Source organism: Nicotiana tomentosiformis, chromosome 7, assembly GCF_000390325.3.
Source record: "Nicotiana tomentosiformis chromosome 7, ASM39032v3, whole genome shotgun sequence".
Classification (NCBI taxonomy): domain Eukaryota; kingdom Viridiplantae; phylum Streptophyta; class Magnoliopsida; order Solanales; family Solanaceae; genus Nicotiana; species Nicotiana tomentosiformis.
The window spans coordinates 21809407-21829941 of NC_090818.1; the positions used below are offsets into that span (position 1 = coordinate 21809407).

Sequence of the window (20535 nt, forward strand, 5' to 3'; positions counted from 1 at the left end):
TATTTTTTTTACCCCAATTTTAAGTTTTAAGAGTTATTTATTAGAAATTGTTTTGATTGAAAAAGAGTCAAACAAACCACACAAGGTGGTCTCATTTTGTTTTGGCAAACAAAAAGATAAGGATTCAAACCCTTGAACAACACCTCACTTTGAACATCTTGGACCATTGGATGACTTCACTTAATTATGTTAAGGGTGTTCAAAATATAATATATAACCATATAAAATAATATTTAACCTATATATGCAGTACAATTATGCGACAAAGGATGTAAGCTTGAACACCCTTGATATAATGTGGCTACGTCACTGGTCCCAATTAACAGCCAAAATTAAGGTGTTTTAAATCTCGATATTCGAACTGTATCACATAAATTGGGGCATAGGAAGTATTTAAATGGCTAAAGTATAATGTACTTATATTTTGAAAATAAAGTCATTGTATAAAGAATTGAAAGATGATCATGTCCATATTTGGCATTACAACGAACTGGAGATCGAGTAGTTTTGAGAAAGCTGTACCGATACGGCTACTTGAGCGATTTATGTAAGCACCAAGACGGTGTGACCAATCAATAGTGAATTTATAGTTTGATGCTATGACAATCGTGAATTCATAATTTTGTACAAGTCGATTGAGCAATGAGACTAAAACTAGATTTTAATACTATCAACTTCAAAGCTAAAAGTATACGTGACAAGTCGTGTTATCTTATGATGTTTGTATAGAATCTTACGATGTTGTTTTGATATCTTCTTGTACGGTCGTACCAACATTTACAAACACACAAAAAATGGTTAAATGCTAATTTTGAATTTACAGTCAAATTATGCATAGACTGTGAAAATATATAATCCAACAAAAAATCTGATTATTTCATTAACAAATAAGTTGTTATTGACATAAAGCAAAGTTAAAATCTATAATTCTTAGACTATAGATTTTACTTGTATAGTTAATAATAACAACAACATAACTGTTGGACTAAGTAAAGTTTGTTTTGATGATTGACAAAGGAACTCAAGCATGAACCAGGTCCATACACAGTGTACACAGATACGGGCCCATTCAAGCACAAGGTATGCACGTGAAAGAGATAAGCTTAAGTGGTTATATCTGATATATCCTGAACGAAAAGGTTACATAAGTGATAAGGAGAAGGACTCCTTACTCGAAGAGAACTCTATCCTAGATAATGGAGGAGTTAGAAGTTGAATCTAACTAGAACTCTTCCACCAAGGAATAACAAAGCATTAGACTTTTAATTATTTCCTATTCTACTAACTCTATATATTTCAAGATGTTCTCATTTTACAGGTACGTACAAACGCTGAAGTTAAACGTAAGTGGAGAGCAAAATAGCAAGACATTTTGCAAGCAATTCTTGTGTGATACAAGTGTGCGAACCCGAAGCTACATGAACCAGAGAGAAGAACCAGTTCCAAGTGTCTGTCTTTTATTCTAGTTTCATTATAGTAGGGCTTTTGAGTTGTACCTTTCAGCTTTATCTAGAAGCAATTGTACTAGGTACTTTGAGTGAAGTACTCAAGTTAGAGTTAACTTGAAGTTGTCGCAACAGCTAGAGGCCGGTTGCCACAAAGGGTTAGAGGTAATCCTTAGGCTTACAAAGAGTTTTGTAAATACTGTTTTTGGCTTAGTGATTCAGTGAAGTGTTGGGAAAAATCCTACTAGATAGTAGGTCATGGTTTTTTCACCTTTTGAGCCAGATGTTTTCCACGTAAAATACTTGTTTTCTTTACTTTCCGCATTTATTATTCTGTAACTATAGTATAAGGAACACATAGAAGAACCAGGGTCCTTCTATAATCTGTGCACGCAAAAAATTGGACACCACACAAATTATCCCACCTCCTCTTATGTGGTATTGAAGTACCAAACAATAATTGGTATCAGAGCGGGTTATCCTTGAAGAGGCTAATACCTTAGGAGAAGATCAATATGAGTGCACCACCTGGAAACTAGGAAGGACAATCCACTACTAGGCCATTAATCTTTAATGGCTAACTCTACTCTTGGTGGAAGAACAGAATGAGAGATCACATTCAAGGAGAGGACTATGAGCTATGGGACATTGTCATTGATGGTCCACTAGCTACATTGAAGAAAAATATTGAAGGAGTAGATGTGCCAAAGACAAGAGCGGATTGCATTGCTGAGGACTTGAAGAAGTGGGAGAAGAATGCTAAAGCCAAGAAATGGCTTATTTGTGGACTTGGTCCAGAAGAGTACAGTAGAATCCAGGGTTATGCCACTGCTAAGCAAATTTGGGACACACTACAGGTGGCTCATGAAGGAACTACTCAAGTAAAGAGATCTAGAGGAACTCTATTGTACTCTCAGTATGAGAACTTTGCTATGAAGGATGGAGAAACCATTCAAGAGATGTACACAAGGTTCACTACACTGACAAATGCACTAAAATCTTCTGGAAGGATTATTCCTCAAGAAAAGAGGTTGAGAAGATACTTACTAGGGTCTTGCCAATCACTTGGGAAAGCAAGATCACTGCCATCTAGGAGTCAAAGAACATTACTATTCTTCCACTAGATGAATTGATTGAAAATCTCACTGCTTATGAACTTAGGAGACAAACCGTGAAGATGGATATACCTAAGAAGGAAAGAAGCTTGGCACTCAGAATCACTGAAAGTTTTGATCTGGAAGATGATGAAATGGCTATGATCACCAAAGACTTCAAGAAGTACCTGAGGAGAGGAAAGGGTTCTTCAAGAAGTGGAAGCTACAGCAAGGAAAAAGCTCCTGAGAAGCAAACCGATGATGGCTGCCATAAGTGTGGAAAGCCTGATCATCACATCAAAAACTATCCTTTGTGGGAAATTGAATGGAAGAAGGAAAAAGCAGAACGAAGGAACAGGAAGAATGAACAAGTTCAACCCAAGAAAAGCAACAACAAAGGATCAACCAAGGCTATGGTCGCTGCTTGGGGAGAAAGCTCAAATGAAAGCTCAGATGGTGATGATGAGGATGAACGAGCACTTATGGCCATTGGAGAATCTGATGAAGAAACTGAGGTAAGTGTCTTTCATCTCAAAGACAAGATTAAATTTTTATCTAAAGAAAGGTTATTTGAGTTGCTACTAGAGCTAATTGATGAATCTGAGGATATAAATAATAAAAAAGAACAGTTGTCTAAAGAATGTGTGATTTTGAATGCTAAGTGCAAAAATCTGGAACTTAGGGCTAGTGAAACTGTAAGTGAAAATACTGTGTTGAAGAACCAGGTTCATGCACTTGACTCAACTGTCCTAGAGCTTAGATCTGAAAATCTAAAATTTAAATTAGGAACAGGCAAAAAGACAGTTGATCACACACAACTCACTTTAGAAGAAAATATAGGAAAAATAAAAAATGAGTTGTACAAGAGAGATGAACAGGTAAGAATTCTAAAGGAGGATCTAAGCAAGGTCAAGCATGAGCTAGACAGAACCTGTAAATGGAATAGGTCCTCTGATGCACTTTCATAGCTACAAGAACACCACATTAACAACATAAAAGGACTTGGCTTTGGGAACCGTGCACCTAAGTGGGATCCCAAAAGTAAATATCTTACACTTCCTAAGAACAAGATTTGCACACACTGTGATAACACTGGTCACTATAAAAGTGAATGCACTGCAAAAGAAAAAGCAAGTCAAAAGAACAAAGATTTTGTTCAAGGCTGCCAAGTTGGGCTAAAAAGAATTTGATTCACCCTTTTGCCTATAGAAAGGGACCCAAACTAGTTTGGGTTCCTAAGACTAAACCCTGATTTCTTTTTGTAGGTCCAAGTGAAAGGGAACAACCAAATAGGGTACATGGACAGTGGTTGCTCAAAGCATATAACAGGAAGCAAGAACCAATTTCTTTCACTTGAGGACCTTAAAGGAGGTAATGTCTCCTTTGAAAATGGGAAGAAACGTGAGATCATTGGGGTTGGAAAGGTAAGTAAGACTGATTCTCACTTTATTGAGAATGTCTACTTGATAGATAGACTGAAGTACAGTCTAAAAAGTGTATCACAATTGTGTTATAGAGGTAACACGGTAGCATTCACCCCTATAAAATGCTTTGTGATTAATCTTACCACTGACAAGATAGTTTTACAGGGAAAAGAGTGAACAACATATATGTTGTGAATTTGTCCACACTTTCAGATAATGAACTCACTTGCTTAAGTGTGTTGGATAATGATCCCCTCCTTTGGCACAAAAGACTTGGAGATGTTAGTCTAAGCCAACTCAATAAATTAGTCTCCAAGAACTTGGTGATAGGGCTGCCTAACAATAAGTTCAAGGAAGATAAAGTTTGTGAGGCTTGTGCAAGGGGGAAGCACGTAAGATCCTCTTTCCAAAGCGGGAAAATGGTAAGCATTACCAGGACGATGGAACTGGTCCATATGGATCTTTGTGGTCCAATGAGAATACTGAGCAGGGATGGTAAGAGATATATTATGGTGCTTGTTGATGATTACTCTAGGTTTACTTGGACATTATTTTTAACATCTAAAGATGAAGCATTTGACATGTTCACTTCTTTTGTTAGAAAAACTCAGAAATAACTAGTCAATCAACTTGCATCAATTAGGTCTGATCATGGTACTGAATTCGAGAATGCTAAATTTGCTAAATTTTGTGATGAGCATGTCAAAACTCATAATTTTTCTGCTCCTAGTGCTCCACAACAAAATTGAGTAGCTGAAAGAAAGAATAGGACATTGGAAGAAATGGCTAAGACTATGCTTCTTTCTAGTAAACGGCTCTATAGTTTCTGGACAGAAGCTATGAACACTGCATGCTACATTATAAATAGGTGCATGACTAGACCTCTTATTGAGAAACTCCCTATGAGTTCCTTAAAGGGAGAAAGCCAAATATATCCCATCTTAGGGCATTTGGATGCAAGTGCTTTGTGCAGAATAATGATAAAGACTCCCTAGGTAACTTTGATCCCATAAGTGATGAAGGAGTATTCTTAGGATATTCTTCACATAGTAAAGCTTATAAGATTTATAATAAAAGAACTATGTGTGTAGAAGAAAGTGTACATGTGGTTTTTGACGAAACTAACATTCATTCTAAGAGGCAGGAACATGATGATGAAGCAATTGGGCTGGTAAGAAACTCAAATAAATTCACATCCCAAACTGAAGCTACATCAGAGGAAGGAATAGGTGATAGAACAGGTCCTTCCACCCAGGGCAACTTGATATAGGGAACTGAACAAAGAGGAACTGATCCTCAAACCTCGAGGGAACCTGTCCATGAACCTATTCCTCAGCAACAAAACATTGAAGGAACATCTAGGGGAAACCAGCTGGTTGTGAAACCTTACAAGTATCAAAGTTCTCATCCCATTGAGAACATAATTACTGATCCAACCTCTAGAATCAAAACCAGATCTTCTTTGAAGAATCTTTGTGCTTTTGATATTTTTTTATCTCTTATTGAACCTAAAAATGTTACTGAGGCTTTGTAGGATGCAGATTGGTTGAATACAATGCTAGATGAACTCAACCAAGGCAAGATTGGTGGTTCAAGGATATGGTCAAGTAGAAGGCATAAACTACGATGAGACTTTTGCTCAAGTTGTAAGATTGTAAGCAATTAGACTCTTTATAGCCTTTGATGCCTACATGGAATTCACTCTTCATCAGATGAATGTAAGAGTGCCTTCCTCAATGGCTATCTAAAGAAATAAGTGTTTGTCAAGCAACCTCCGGGCTTTAAAAGCAAGAAATGTCTTGATCATGTGTACAAGCTTGACAAGAAACTTTATGGGCTCAAGCAGGCTCCAAGAGCATGGTATGAAAGATTATCAAAATTCTTGCTTGAGCATGGGTACAAGAAAGGTAAAATTAACAATACTTTATTCTTGAAAGAAAAAAGTAAAGATCTCTTGGTAGTTCAGATATATGTTGATGATCTAATTTGGGAGCAACTACTGATAAGTTAAGTAAAGAATTTGCTAAACTAATGGGGAATGAATTTGGTGAGCTTAATTTCTTTTTTGGCTTATAAATTAAACAAAATTCAAATGAAACTATGATCTATCAGTAGAAGTATGTGAAATAGTTGCTTAAAAGGTTTAAAATAGAAGACTCCAAAGAAATTGACACACCTATAGCAACAACCACAAAATTAGATATAGATGAACCCGGTTCATCTGTTGATCAGAAGTTGTATAGGGGAATGATTGGCTCTTTGTTATATCTCACTGCTAGTAGACCTGTTATTGTTTTCAGTGTAGGCCTTTGTGCTAGATTTCAGGCGAATCAAAAGGAGTCTCACTTGACTGCTGTCAAAAAGATCTTGAGATACCTAAAAGGCACCACTGACCTCTGCCTATGGTATCTAAAAGATAGTAATTTCAATTTAGTAGGATATGCTGATGCTGATTATGCAGAGTTTCTTGTGGATAGAAAGAGTACCTCAGATATGGCACACTTTCTTGGCTCGTGTCTTGTGTCTTGGGCCACCAAAAAGCAAAATTCTATGGTCTTGTCTACTGCTGAAGCTAAGTATGTTGTTGCTGCCTCATGTTGTGCTCAATTGTTATGGATCAAACAACAATTAATGGACTTTGGAATTGATATAGGTTGTATCCCCATCTTTTATAATGATACTAGTGCAATTAGTATGACCAAGAACCCAGTTCATCACAAAAGAACAAAGCACATATATGTTAGGCACCATTTTTTGAAGGACAACTATGAAAAGGGTTTGATCACTATAGAATTTTGTGCTAGTAACAAGCAAATAGCTGACATATTCACAAAATCTCTAAGTAGAGATCACTTTGAAAGGAACATGTTAGAAATAGGGATGATTAAGATCACCTAAAAGGAACCAGTTCTAACTCAAAAATTGGTTAAATAATTTGTGAATTTTTTACATAATTAGAATAGATTTTCCTCAATCTCATACTTTCACTAGTATACTCTTGTGTCATATGCTAAAATATCTCATTAATCTCTAATGATATTATCTTTATTCTCTTGGAAAATTTAGACTTACACAAGATATTTCTTAGTGAATAACCTGGTTCATCAAGATTACTTGATACGTACTCTCCACTCTGCATATTTTGAAATAATTATATTTGGATTATAATCAAAAGGAGAGTCCCATTTAATCCTAACCTTCCTTGAGCTTATCCGTTACAAAATGTACCAGTTTCACCCAAAGAGAGTCCCAAAACGCAATAAGTGCCTAAATTCTAGGGAAAGTCCTCAACGTTTTTTCAAACAACTAAATATGGAAAACTGGGTGGTAAAAATAAAAAGAAAAAAGGAAAAGAGAGTGAGGGTGTTCAAGGTGATATGAGGGGAATTGGCACAGGAGTGGCTGAATCTTCACCTACTCCTATTGGTTTGACTAAAGAAACAAGAGTTATGGTAGTGTGGAGAGAGGAATCTACTGGAGAGGAAAAACGTTTGAGAGAAAAAAAAGGGGTAGTGGGTCTGGAGAAGCTATTGAGGGGTTGGTTAGGATAGGGAAGAATGTTCAAAAATCTGTTCCATCAGTACAGGAAGCCCTCAAAGACCTACTGAAATGCGTGTCTGACAGCTATAATCCAAAAAGGAAGAAGAGTTCAGGAGTTTAAATCCCTGGAACTGCTAGGGAAAACAAGAAGAGAAAGGATTCCTCTTCTATCCCTATAGAGATTCCTCCCACAAAAGGAAGAGCTACAAGAAGTCAAAAGAAGCAGAGTGAGGCTGAACTTGAAAAGGCCTTGAAAGAAAGCAAAAGAAAAGTTGCTGCAAAGGGAAAGAGGAAAGTGAGTGAGCCTATTGAGGCAGTTTAAATTGAGGAGATGGTCCTTCATGATGAAGAGGAGGCAGAAGAGGTGGAGGTTGTGATTCCAAAGGCAAAGAAAATAAAGACTTCCAAAAAGAAGTCTCCTTCGAAGACAAAGTTTGCAGAACCTTCTACCTTGGCAAAAAGAACCAGGTCTGCCATGAAGTTTAGAAAAGTGAAAGTAGTAGAGGAAGAAGAGAGTGAAGAAGAAGAGGAATCTGATGAAGAGCAGGACAAGAGGGTTAATTTTTGGAAAAGAACGAACTTGAAGGGTAGACTCCTCAGGGACTTGGAGGAGGAAGGCATGATGATGCTGCTGGAAAAACTACAACTGCAGGTTTGGAAGGACATGGTGCTTCAGATGGATGGAAAGCTTGCCAGAACTGAGATTGTGGAGTTCATAAAAAATTGTGAGATAAAAAATGACAGAGACACCAGTGTCGTAAAAGGGGTGACTGTGAGCTTTGATGACAAGGAATTGGGAGAAATTCTGGGAGTACCTGTTGAAGGGTACAATGATTACAAAAAATTAAAATGACCAAGCCTAAAAGACCTCCCCACCTCACTTGCCATTACAAGGAAGTTTGCTAACAATGAGGAAGAGCTTCAGCCCAAGGCTGTATACAAAAGTAAGATGAAGCCACCCCACAAAGTGTTGTTTGAATTTGTTAACAAGGTTGTGCTGCCCAGGCAGGAAAAAAAGGGCACATTTTCACATTCATGGACCTGGTCCTTGTGGAATACCTAGATAGTGGGAGGCAGATCAATTGGCCTGGGTATATCATCCAGCTTCTTGATAGGGTTCTAACTGGAACCAAAACTCATGGCATACCCTATGGTTTCATTCTCACGGATGTACTAGCTCATTTCAAGGTACCCCTCAAGAAATAGGATGTTGGTACAAGCAAGGATCATTTTGGAGCAAACACCTTGACTACTTGTGACTATGAATTTCATGTTGTTGCTAAAGAATCTGGTTTATCCAAGATGGTGCCTGTGAACAGCAAAGTAAGAGCCTTGGTGTAAGAGAGTGGGGCTAAGGATGTTGAGATTGAGAGGCTGAAGAAGAGGTTGGCTGAAGTAAAAACTGAAAGGCATGCTCTCAAGGCTGAGCTTGCAAAGGAGAAGGAGAAGAATGAAGGCATTCTTCAAGATATGCTAAAGCTACTTCAGGCTAGAAACCAAGAACCTGGTTCTTCCCAGCCTTGAAACCTTCCTAACCTAGTTAGACAAACCAGTGACCCGAATGGAATTTTATTTTATTCTTTTTGCCCATGATCCAATATATTTATTTTTCTTTATGCTTTGTGGATGACTAGTATCAATGCTAATCAACTGTTATTGTGCTTTAACTGTTTGTTGATGCTTCTTAGATAGCTAATATCATTAAATTGATATATGATGCTTGACCTCATGATTGCATTTGAAGTAGCCTCAGTGGCCATGAGTGATATATATATTAAAATATGGTTATTTAACATAATTATGCAACTTTTCGATGATGCCAAAAGGGGAAAGATATGTTGTGCTTTTTAATTTGGACTGTGATGTTTATAACCTAATGAACCTTGTCCTTGATGATTTGTGACTTTAAAAAGGAAAGTGTTCTAACATTGTATTGATGTTGAGCTGAATTGAAATAGAGCTTATGCTTATGAAAAGCACAGAGTTTGTCATAATCAAAAAGGGGAATTTGTTGGTCTAAGTGAAGTTTGTTTTGATGATTGACAAAGAAACTCAAGCATGAACCAGGTTCATACACAGTGTACACAGATACGGGCAGATTCAAGCACAAGGCATGCTCGTGAAGGAGATAAGCTTAAGTGGTTATATCTGATATCTCCTGAACGAAAATGGTGCATAAGTGATAAGGAGAAGAACTCCTTACTTGAAGAGAACTCTATCCTAGATAAGAGAGGAGTTAGAAGTTGAAGATAACTAGAACTCTTCCACCAAGGAAGAGTAAAGCATTAGACTTCTAGTTAATTCCTATTCTACTAACTCTATATATTTCAGGATGTTCTCATTTTATCTATACGCACAAACGCTGAAGTTAAACGTGAGTGGAGAGCAAAATAGCAAGGCATTTTGCAAGCAATTCTGGTGTGATTCAAGTGTACGAACCTGAAGCTACATGAACCAAATTGAGGAATCAGTTCCAAGTGTCTGTCTTTTATTCTAGTTTCATTGTAGTAGGGCTTTTGAGTTGTACATTTCAGCTTTATCTAGAAGCAATTGTACTAGGTACTTTGAGTGAAGTATTCAAGTTAGAGTTAACTTGAAGTTGTCGCAGCAGCTAGAGGTTGGTTGCCACAAAGGGTTAGAGGTAATCATTAGGTTTACAAAGAGTTTTGTAAATGCTGTTTTTGGCTCAGTGATTTAGTGAAGTGTTGGGAAAAATCCTACTAGGTAGTAGGTCGTGGTTGTTTCACCTTTTGAGCCACGTGTTTTCCACGTAAAATACTTGTGTTCTTTACTTTCCGCATTTATTATTCCGCAATAGTAGTATAAGGAACACATAGAAAAACCAGGTTCTTCCACTACTAGAAATTCGGCAAAAACCGACCAACTTTGGTCAATCAAAAAACCGACCAAAAAATCGACCAAAGTTGGTCGGTTTTTCAAAATATTTTATTTTTTAATTTTATTTTTACGAAACCGACCAACTTTGGTCGGTTTTCTTTAGCGCAAAAATGCGGGAAACTATTTTGAGTCCCGCAAAATTTATTTTTCAAGAAACTGACCAACTTTGGTAGGTTTTTCAATTAAAATAAATAAAAATTAATATTAAAATAACCGACCAAAATTGGTCGGTTAATTCGGCCGGTCATTTAAAAAAACCGACCAACTTTGGTCGGTAATTTTACTTTTTAATAAAACCGACCAACTTTGGTCGGTTATTTTCGTGCGAAAATACAATTAAAGAGTATAAATCAAATAAAAGACAGTCTTAAAACAAAATGCACCAATGGTCTAGTGGTAGAATAGTATCCTGCCACAGTATAGATCCCGGTTCGATTCCCAGATGGTGAATCTTTTGATTACATAATTAAAATACCGACCAACTTTGGTCGGAAAAAACCGACCGACTTTGGTTGGGTTTTTTTGTAATATTTTTTTTTTGAATTTAATTGACCGACCAAAGTTGGTCGGTAATTTTCGACCAACTTTGGTCGGTAATTTTCGACTAACTTTGGTCGGTATTCCTTTCCGACCCCTAAAATACCGTTCACACGTAAATGGTCGCGTTTTGGTCGGTTATTGGCCATTACCGACCAACGTTGGTCGGTTTTTTTGGTCAGTTTTTACCGAATTTCTAGTAGTGTTCTATATATGTTGAGCGACTTTGAATACGACCCATTGTTCAACATATATATCTTGATCCATGCAAATTTTGACTGAATTGGATAATGATTCATTTCGTTGTGCTAACCCAATTAACTATCCAATATGACCCAACCCGTCTATTAACACCTAATGCGAGTGTCAACTTAGCATTTTATTTCTTCTAATTAAAGAAAAATTATTATTATTATGTCTGTTGTTTAATATACTTCATTTCCAGAAATTAGACTAAACTAAATGATTTTGTCCTGTTTTTATTCTAATTATAATTATAATTATAATGCCGACGATTCTGGCTCTGTTAAAGGTATAATAGAATAGATCAAGCAGTGGAAGTTAATCACTAATATGAATATGAAAGGTAAGGAATTAAGATTAGGTAGAAATAACATGCCTGATGAGCTTCAAAGATGAGTCTCGAAACAGTATTCCATCAACCCAAATGCCATTGCTTACTAATTAGTACCAATGAACTCTTTTTCTTTGTCCCTCTTATTAATTTCTAATCTTCTTTTCTATCTAACACCAACCCTTTGTGAAACCACAGATTTGGCATCGTTAAATGCCTGTCCCACTAGCTAATAAATTCTTTCTTCTCCCACAAATCTTTTCCTTCTTTTTTAATGGGAAGTTGGGATATATATACTATTTATAATAATAGAAGAATTAGAGAAGCAGTACTCTTCCACCGTTCCCACGTCAAAGCAAAATTACAAGTGGAAATATAGCCATCAACAACATCCTATAGTGATGACACCTAGCAAGTTATTTTCAACTATCTCTTTGTTAATTCTCCCTTGCTAAGCTTGCCAGTGGTGAATTTGGTTTACTAATCTCATCAAACCTTATACCCGGGCTACTAATACAAGTTTTTAAACCAATTAACATAATTATTTCAACTCCCTAAAAATTACATAAATAAATAAAATAAACGCGAAATAGTGTAGGATTAATTTAAATCGTGATGGCCAGAAACATGAGTTTAACCAAAGATAAACAAGTCAAGGATGAAATATAGTCTCGCTATTACGTTACTTCATGTTGTATGTGCGTGAGTATATATAATAAACAAATTAATAAGTACTAGTCAATGTACAGGAATATTATGTTTATATAAATAAAAAATATGATACTCCAGTATTGTTTTATTGCATCATATTCATATTCATGTGGTAAGCAAAAAGGTATAGAACAAGCAATTCTAAAACAGGGTTAAAGCCATCATATTCGGCTTGAATCTCTTCCGAAAATGTATCTTCTTGTCCAGTCCCAGACCACTAGGATCCTTGTACGCCAGCTAACTTGCTTGCTGAAATGCCAAATATTGTCACCACATTTTAGACACTTGAAAAAAAATATTACGGGCGGAGCGAGAGATTTAAGTGTGTGGGTTCTAAATTTTAAAATAAAACATTGCTTCCAGGGAGAATCGAAACCCCATCTTTTCCAGCGAACCCACAACCCTTACCATTGAACCAAGACCCCTTTTGTTACTGGGTTCGGCAGTATATATTTATATAGATTTAGTAAATATTTCAATACAAATACAGGGTTCCGAAAAAAGTCACTGGGTTCGCCCGAACCCGCACCCACTACTGTAGCTCCGCCCCTGCGTGAACCAATTATTAAATAATATTCATGAAAGCTGTGAATATTTATTCACCTTGCATATACAGAATACCAGAGCCACTGTGTGCTACGACCCATTGAAACCCAGTCTCCTGGAAGTTCTGCTGCTGCTTGCTCCCCACCTAATGGTGCAAATTGCCCTAAATGTCGATACCTGAAATTGAACAATATTATTGACATGTCAATTACCTTGGATCCGAGAGAGAGGTAATGAGGCCATTTTTTAGATCAATTAAGTAAGAGGTGGACTAAGGATTTTAAGTCAGTGGACTAAGGATTTTGAAATTGGGGTGCGCATAAACTCACACATTTTAATTGATTGCAAGTACCTGTTAGACAACTTGGATAGGTCATGCCTATACCACATTTACAGGGAGGAAAATCAACTCGCTGATTGCCTAGCTAGAAGAAGCCCAGAGAACAATATTTTTAAAGATGTTTTGTATTATGATTTTCTGCCCTTCTTTGCTGAGGAACTTGTGTAACAGACTTATAAGGGACAAATTAAAATTTACTAGAATAGTCCTTCACGTAATAAAGATCAGCGCAGTACACAAAGCATCCCGCATTCATTCAGGGTCCAGGGAAGGACCGTACCCCAAGAGGTGTAACGTAGACAGCCTACCCCTATATGTAACATGATGCATATATGACAGTATAATTTTTGGAACAAAAAAGAGAAGTCTTGGATCATGCTAGTGTGAGCAAGCCATACCGGAAGGGTAAAAATGCATGACGCCCCGCACTTCCAAAGAGGCGCGGGCCTTCAGGCTTAGCGTTGCATTGCTCCCAACGGTTAAAGCAGCTGGCAAGATACGAACCTTGTTGAGCAGCAACCTAGCTAGCACGTGAAAAAAACAATGAAACTGATAGCAACTAATGACGTAAAACAAAAGGAATGGTCCTCACGTCCCCTTTGACTATGGGAAAACATTAGGATGTCATCAATGGATACAATCACGAACATATATATACCTGAGCAGTAGCAGGTAGACTCTTCATTTGGGAATCTACATGAGAAAGAGCTAACTTAAACCCTTCAATATCTACCTCCTCTCTTTCATTTCCCTCTGAATCCTTGAATAACTCTGTTACATCAAATAACTGATTGCTCTTCAGATACAACTCCACTTGAGGATATTGGATGATTATGTCTTCCAAAACATCTTGAAATTCTTCTATAGTTAAGGTTCCAGAATGATCCGTATCCGCAGCTTCAAAAATGGTTGAAATATCTTCCTGAACCACATAGTGACACACAAAAATGCAAAATGAAGACATGTCAATATCATGAATCTAGCAAATATTAACTGCTGTGCTAGCAGAAGAAAGTAGAGGATACCCAGATCAGAACCAAGTAGCGGACCTCCTCGCGAAGGGAGGTGCAAAAAGGAAGCTGTTTGACACAGACCACACTCTTTTGTAGTTCCTACTATGTTGGCCGCAAATGCTAAATGGGCAGACATCCTAGGAACTATTTTTTAAAGAACTACATTGGCTTGTAATAGTAGTAGTAACTTAGTTTACAATGCTACATTACCAGGAAGCAGTGCTCCTACGCTACTGTAATTTAGTTATATATATATATACACACATAAGTATCCAGTTAACCGGGGAAAAAAAGTAAAAGGATATAATTTGTTGGAACTAAACTATATTGAAATTTATGACTGTGTTTTACATATTCATGAAAGTCATTTATCATAAAAGAAGAAAAAACAGAGCTGGGGAATAAATATCATGTAGATTAAGATATCCTGAAATACTCATAAGTACTTGGTCAAGGCTTGCATACCATAATTTTACGTTGATCTACAGTGGCACAATCACCAATAGCATACACATCAGGACAACCCGTTACTCGCAACCATTCATCAGTTGCTAGAATCCATCTCTTTCCCTGCCAAAGAAACAGGTAAAAAAAAACACATATATGGTCATGATTAAGTGGTCTTGCACTTTTGCCAAGGTATAAGGATGTGTGTAATGGACCCCAATGTGGTCCGACTCTATCTGGGAGCATAGCAGAAGCTTAGTGCATCGGGTTGCTATTTTGAGCCTCTATTGGAGCTTAATTGACAAAACAGTCAATGGTGCAAACTGCAAACACACCTGGCCAATTTGTTCCATGAAATCCTTCACAAAAGGGCGAGTACCAACTCCAGTTGACCATACAACCATCCCATGAGGTACAACATCATATTCTCCTGTTGATTTTACTTTCATGTTAACTGAATGTTCAGAAACACTAACGACACGGCAACCTGTCAAAACCTCAATTCCATCTCTTTGAAACTTCTGTTCAGCAAATGAGCTAATTCTTTCATCAAACCTATAGTCAAGACATTATATATGATCTCTAATAAGTTGTCCAATATAGGAATAATCTCATTTTTTTGAAATTGACACTTGAGTTTGTGAAATCTTACGTGTTCAGGATATGATCTCCAGATTGGATGACTGTTATCTTCACTAGATCCTTAACTGAAGGGTATAAGTTTACCAAATCTTCATGAACAAAGTCATGTAACTCAGCTGCAAATTCCACTCCAGTTGGACCCCCTCCAACTATAACAAAATGGAGGTTGGTCCTTCGCTCTTCTTCACTTAAGCCCGGGAGCACAGCTTTTTCAAAACAATCTATGACAGTTCTCCGAATCCTTTGAGCGTCTTCGACTTCCTGTATGACACATGATTCATTCTATTTGAGAAATCGAAAACTTAGCAGCTCAAGAAGAGAGCCTTCTTGCAATTGGAAAGATGTTACTATATATAATCAGAAAAGGTCTATAAAGGCAGAGAAGTCTACCTTCAAAAAGTGACAATGTTCCAAGACACCTGAAGTGTTAAAAGTATTTACTTGAGCTCCTACTGCTACAACCAAATAGTCATATTCTAGGGCAAAATCATTCTCTCCAACCAAATTTTCCACAAGAGAATGGCAAAGGACTTTATGGTTTTCGGGATCAATCTTGAGACATTCTGCTTCCCAAAATTGTATTTCTCCACTTCTCTGTCATACAAATCAAGAATAAAAAAAATACATTTGTATCAATCAAGTACAACACTATATGATCCAGTCAGGGGCGGAGCTAGGTGGGCAAAAGGGGGTTCAACCGAACCCTCTTCGCCCGAATATTATAATGTGTATATAAGGTTATGTACTCATATTAGATGTTGAATTCCCTTAGTTTCTTTGCGTGTTTACTTTTTTTTATTTTTCGGAATCCCCTTAGTGAAAATCTTGTTTCGCCACTAGATCCAGTTATACACTCCATTTACACCAAACTACATTGCTTCATCATATTTAAGTGATACATTGATATGAGAATACATATAATTCACCATGGTTAACTGATAAAAGTATATGTTAAACATACATGTTATGTATTTATCTGCTTAGTGCAAACATTGGCTCCAAGTTTTTCTATGATCACACTCGAAACAAGTTGTAATGAGAACTCATTTTACCTTCTTTATAATGTTTCTCACTGGCTCAACAACGCTCCGTGCCTCGACTGTTCCACAAGTGACACTAGGTAACAATGGAGTAAACGCAAAGTAGTTACGCGGAGAAACCACTTCAATATCATAGGAAGAAATATCCATATCCTTTAGGAAACTAGTACCAGCCCATCCTGTTCCAAGTACCACTATTTTCTTCTTCCCTGAATCTGATCGACTCTTTTGGACAACTTTTTCGTTGCTGTCTACATTACATTCTGCATATACTATGAGACCTCCGCTACTGTAAGATCATACAAAAGAAAAGCGATCAGTCTCTAAAAATACTACTCTCTCCGTTTCAAATTAGACGAGGTACTTTCCTTTTTAGTCTGTTCCAAAATAAATGATACATTTCTAAATTTGGAAATAATTAAGCTTTAAATTTTTCATTTTACCCTTAATGAGAAGCTTTTATAACCACACAAATATCATGATCCCACAAGGCTTTTACCCCTTAAACTTTTAAGACCACAAATTTCAAAAGTCTTTTTTTTTTTCTTAAACTCCGTACCGAGTCAAACTACCTCAGAGGGAGTACCTAATAGATTGAACACTTAGAACAAAAGGGTCAACCATAAGCTCGAAGTTGACATTTTCAAGGCAAATTAAGAAAGAGGTAAAAAAGTATTGATGGAATTCCAGGAGTCCAAAAGCAAAAACAAAACGAAAGAGAGATTAAAAAAATGCAATTCAGAAACGTTGTAATTCAGTCACACATAATTGGATTAAGAACAATGCTTTGTATTACACAGGGCAAGATCAATTTTAGTCCACAGCCGAAACTAATTATATCCCATAGTCACAAAAGTGTATAAAATTTGTATATTTATATATATATATATATATAAAATAATGTGACCAATATTAGTATATATAATAATAAAAATATAAAATATTTTTTCGGCTATTATTTCCAGAGTACTATACAGTGTCATTTTCTGTATTACTACATAAGAAAGAATGAGAAACTGTTAATAATTTGCAAACATGACCAAAAATCGACCATAATCAAAGGGATCAAACATAATAAACCTGATACAGGAGGCAACCAAAAGTCTGGAATAAGAAGAGCGGATATGGAGAGCTCTTTTCAAATATGAGAAACCTCTCATCTTCTTTAATTGTTCCTCTTCTTAATTTGCATTTCTATTACATTATGATCTGATTAAAGGCTATGGAAGAAGTGAGAATTGAAGATACAGAGAGTGTCAAAGAAGGGAAGTGTTGGACGTGGCAGCTTCACTTTGTTCAGCATGGCATTTGGGAAGCGGCTTACTCGAGTCAACACCGGACTAACAGATCTTAAAAACGTTAATTAAGACAGTGTAACGCCACTTGTAACTTCCTAGCTCTGTCTAAACTCTAAACTCCTATTCACCATTTTAATATTTTTCTTTTTGTTCAGCCAAAAGGTATAAATAAATTCATATATTTTCTTGGTTATCAATTCAAATTTAGTGTCAAAAAAAAATTAGTGGTTTAATTATATAAAAGATTATTTAAAAGTTGATATTCGGCTTAAAGTATGTATATTTATACGCATATTGCCTCGCATTTTACTCATTTTCCGTAGATTTCGGATGTGTAATGTAATAATTTGTGCTAATTTGTGATATTTTTATGTGTAGGAGTCATCCGGAGGTAATGTGGGACGAAAGTGCACGATTTGAAACAAAAAGGAACAAAACGAAAAAATGGTCCAGTGTAGCGCCCTAGGTAGTGCATCGCGCAACCCGTGGCGTAGTTTACAGATCCGAAAATGTTGGCCAACAGGCTAGCGTCAGGGCTAGCGCGTCGCGCTACCCTGGACGCTAGGTGACGGGAAACTCTCCTACTTCGCTTGGGACAAGGTTTTACGGCCCTACACACCGCCAACTCGTATAAAAAGAAGTCTAAACCTATTTTGGAGGGGAGAGAACGTTTTTGAGAGGAACTTTTGACGAAGGGAAAGCACGAAGCTGCCGTGGAGACCGAAATTCATCAGATTCTATCTTTCTTCCTCTGAACTTAGTAATTATTATGTTTCTTTGTATGATTTGTTGTGTAGTTACCATGTCTATGTGGAGCTAAACTTCATGTTCTAGGGTTGTGGTTCTTTCATGACCATTGTTATTCGAATATTGATTTTGATTTCTTAGTTTATCGTATTGATTTATTTATTCAATCATGCGCTTAATTATTTGATTGCTTGATTACCAATTGAATACTATCTACGAATCTAGAATTGAACTCGAAGGTGGGAATCCTAGATTGCATATAGAGTAGAGCAAGTTCTTGAACCCGAGCATCGAGGAATGAATTCGCGGTTAGATATATATATATATATATATATATATATATATATATATATATATATATATATATATGCTAATTGCGTTGCTTGGTTATTATGCGGGAATTATAAATGCATTCTTATTGATTCTAACTCTATATATATATATATATATATATATATATATATATATATATATATATATGTGTGTGTGTGTGTGCTAATTGCGTTGCTTGGTTATTATGCGGGAATTATAAATGTGTGTATATATATATATATATATATATATATATATATATATATATATATATATATATATGTGTGTGTGTGTGTGTGTGTGTGTGCGCTAATTGCGTTGCTTGGTTATTATGCGGGAATTATAAATGCATTCTTATTGATTCTAACTCTATAGACATATGGGTATTGCGTTAGCTTGAATAGGTAAGTAAGAACTCGATAGATTCTTATGAGCAATATTAACACTGTTGTCACGACCCAAAATTTGACTAGCCGTGATGGCACCTAACCTAACCCGCTAGTTAAGCCAAATAACAACAATACGATTTAATTAATATTTAACTGACTCTAACACACTCCCCAAGGACTGGTAGTACAAATTATGAGTTTCTAAGATTAAAATTTTAAAAACTGGTATGAAATAAATACACCATCTGTTCAAAATATACATAAACAGATTCTTATAAATCTAAGGCTACCATGAACAAGAGGTAGCTACAACCGGAATGCAGGTACGTCTTCAATTCCAGCTCACGTCGAGTACAGCAACATCAACATCCAATATCTGCACGCAAGGTGCAGAAGTGTAGTATGAGTACAACCGACCCCATGTACTCAATAAGTAACAAACCTAACCTTAGGTTGAAAGTAGTGACGAGCTTGTACCAAGGTCAGGGTCCAGCTCCAATAACCAACAACAGTTCATAATAACATAAATCAAGTAATAAAAGAAGTAACTCAAAGAATAAATGCTCAGCTAAATTATGATTTCTGCAAATAATTCTGCCTTTCCAGTATATCAGTGAAAATCCAAATCGTTTACCGAAGTTGCCAAAAATAGGAGTAAGTTTGAAAATAGTAATTTTTCCCAAAAATTCTTTCAATAAATAAGATGTTTCATTTTCTTTCCAGATAGCCAGTGTAAAACCAATGCATCACTATGCCCATATGCCAACATGTGCGAGAAGTCATGAATGACTTGATATGGTACAGCATGAGGAAAATACATCTCTATGCATGTATGTCATGTGTGCATGTCAATGCAATGTATCTCAGAGATGAACTCATGTATTCACACTCTCAGAGTACTCAGTCTCACTTTCTCACACATTCCACTCATCATGCTCAATCACTCGGTACTGTATATGGCCAATCCGACCCAGGAAAGATCCGTCCCGGAATATATATATCAACTGATCATCAGTCACTCAGTACCAAGGAGGGCAGATCCAGGTATAAAGTGCTTCGGACAAGATCCATGTCCAGGGAAGATCCATCCCTCAATAATAACAACCGCGCTCACTGGGATGTGTACAGACTCCGGAGGGGCTCCTTCAGCCAAAGCACTATAAACCGCACGGACAACTCACGTGCTATATAAAGCCTATAAGGCCTACTGCAGGCGGGGAAACCCCGATCACATAATAATAATAATAATAATAATAATAATAATAATAATAATAATAATAATAATAATAATAATAATAATAATAATAATAATAATAATAATAATAATAATAATAATAATAATAATAATAATAATAATAATAATAATAATAATAATATATAAAGCCAACATGGCCTGCTGCGGCGTGCAGTCCGATCCCAAAAATATTCTCACAGTCAGGCCCTCGGCCTCCCTCAGTCATCAATCTTTCCTGTCTCTCTCTCATGGGCTCACAATGTCATGAAAATAGCCCGAAAATGATAATATGATGTATCAATAA

The 20535-nt window shown here is 36.5% G+C and overlaps 3 protein-coding genes across 4 annotated transcripts; 2 read left to right on the plus strand and 1 right to left on the minus strand.

The window, feature by feature from the left end:
- Positions 1-2050: 2050 nt before the first annotated feature.
- Positions 2051-2569, plus strand: LOC138895340 (uncharacterized). The gene has a single exon (XM_070180019.1). It carries the CDS (start codon positions 2051-2053, stop codon positions 2567-2569), a length of 519 nt encoding a protein of 172 aa, XP_070036120.1.
- Positions 2570-2622: 53 nt separating this feature from the next.
- LOC138895341 (uncharacterized) lies at positions 2623-6861 on the plus strand. The gene is made up of 6 exons (XM_070180020.1): positions 2623-3417; positions 3508-3708; positions 3805-3910; positions 4177-4559; positions 4937-5134; positions 6289-6861. Exons 1-6 carry the CDS (start codon positions 2623-2625, stop codon positions 6859-6861), a joined length of 2256 nt encoding a protein of 751 aa, XP_070036121.1.
- Positions 6862-12204: 5343 nt separating this feature from the next.
- Positions 12205-17546, minus strand: LOC104119807 (external alternative NAD(P)H-ubiquinone oxidoreductase B1, mitochondrial-like). Of its 2 annotated transcripts, XM_009631397.4 has the most exons (10): positions 17332-17546; positions 16264-16540; positions 15602-15805; positions 15222-15472; positions 14905-15124; positions 14588-14692; positions 13768-14031; positions 13508-13629; positions 12827-12946; positions 12205-12472 (listed from the first exon to the last, which is right to left on the minus strand). In XM_009631397.4, exons 1-10 carry the CDS (start codon positions 17409-17411, stop codon positions 12385-12387), a joined length of 1731 nt encoding a protein of 576 aa, XP_009629692.1. In that variant the 5' UTR covers positions 17412-17546; the 3' UTR covers positions 12205-12384. The 2 variants fall into 2 exon arrangements, 1 of the variants encoding a protein (XP_009629692.1); XR_011409580.1 differs by lacking the exon at positions 12205-12472 and having other exon boundaries at positions 13508-13633.
- Between the last annotated feature and the right edge of the window lie 2989 nt (positions 17547-20535).

Bases quoted from the DNA above. Each gene is read 5' to 3' on its own strand.
- LOC138895340 (XM_070180019.1), top strand. From the start codon at position 2,051: ATGAGAGATCACATTCAAGGAGAGGACTATGAGCTATGGGACATTGTC.
- LOC104119807 (XM_009631397.4), bottom strand. From the start codon at position 17,411: ATGAGAGGTTTCTCATATTTGAAAAGAGCTCTCCATATCCGCTCTTCT. The intron at 15,806-16,263 runs GTAAAATGAGTT...TTTGTATGACAG, and splicing joins TGAGAAACATTATAAAGAAG to AGAAGTGGAGAAATACAATT. The intron at 12,473-12,826 runs GTGAATAAATAT...TTGGCATTTCAG, and splicing joins TGGTATTCTGTATATGCAAG to CAAGCAAGTTAGCTGGCGTA.
- LOC138895341 (XM_070180020.1), top strand. From the start codon at position 2,623: ATGGATATACCTAAGAAGGAAAGAAGCTTGGCACTCAGAATCACTGAA. The intron at 3,418-3,507 runs GTAAGAATTCTA...GCACTTTCATAG, and splicing joins TGTACAAGAGAGATGAACAG to CTACAAGAACACCACATTAA. The intron at 3,911-4,176 runs GTAATGTCTCCT...CCACACTTTCAG, and splicing joins ACTTGAGGACCTTAAAGGAG to ATAATGAACTCACTTGCTTA.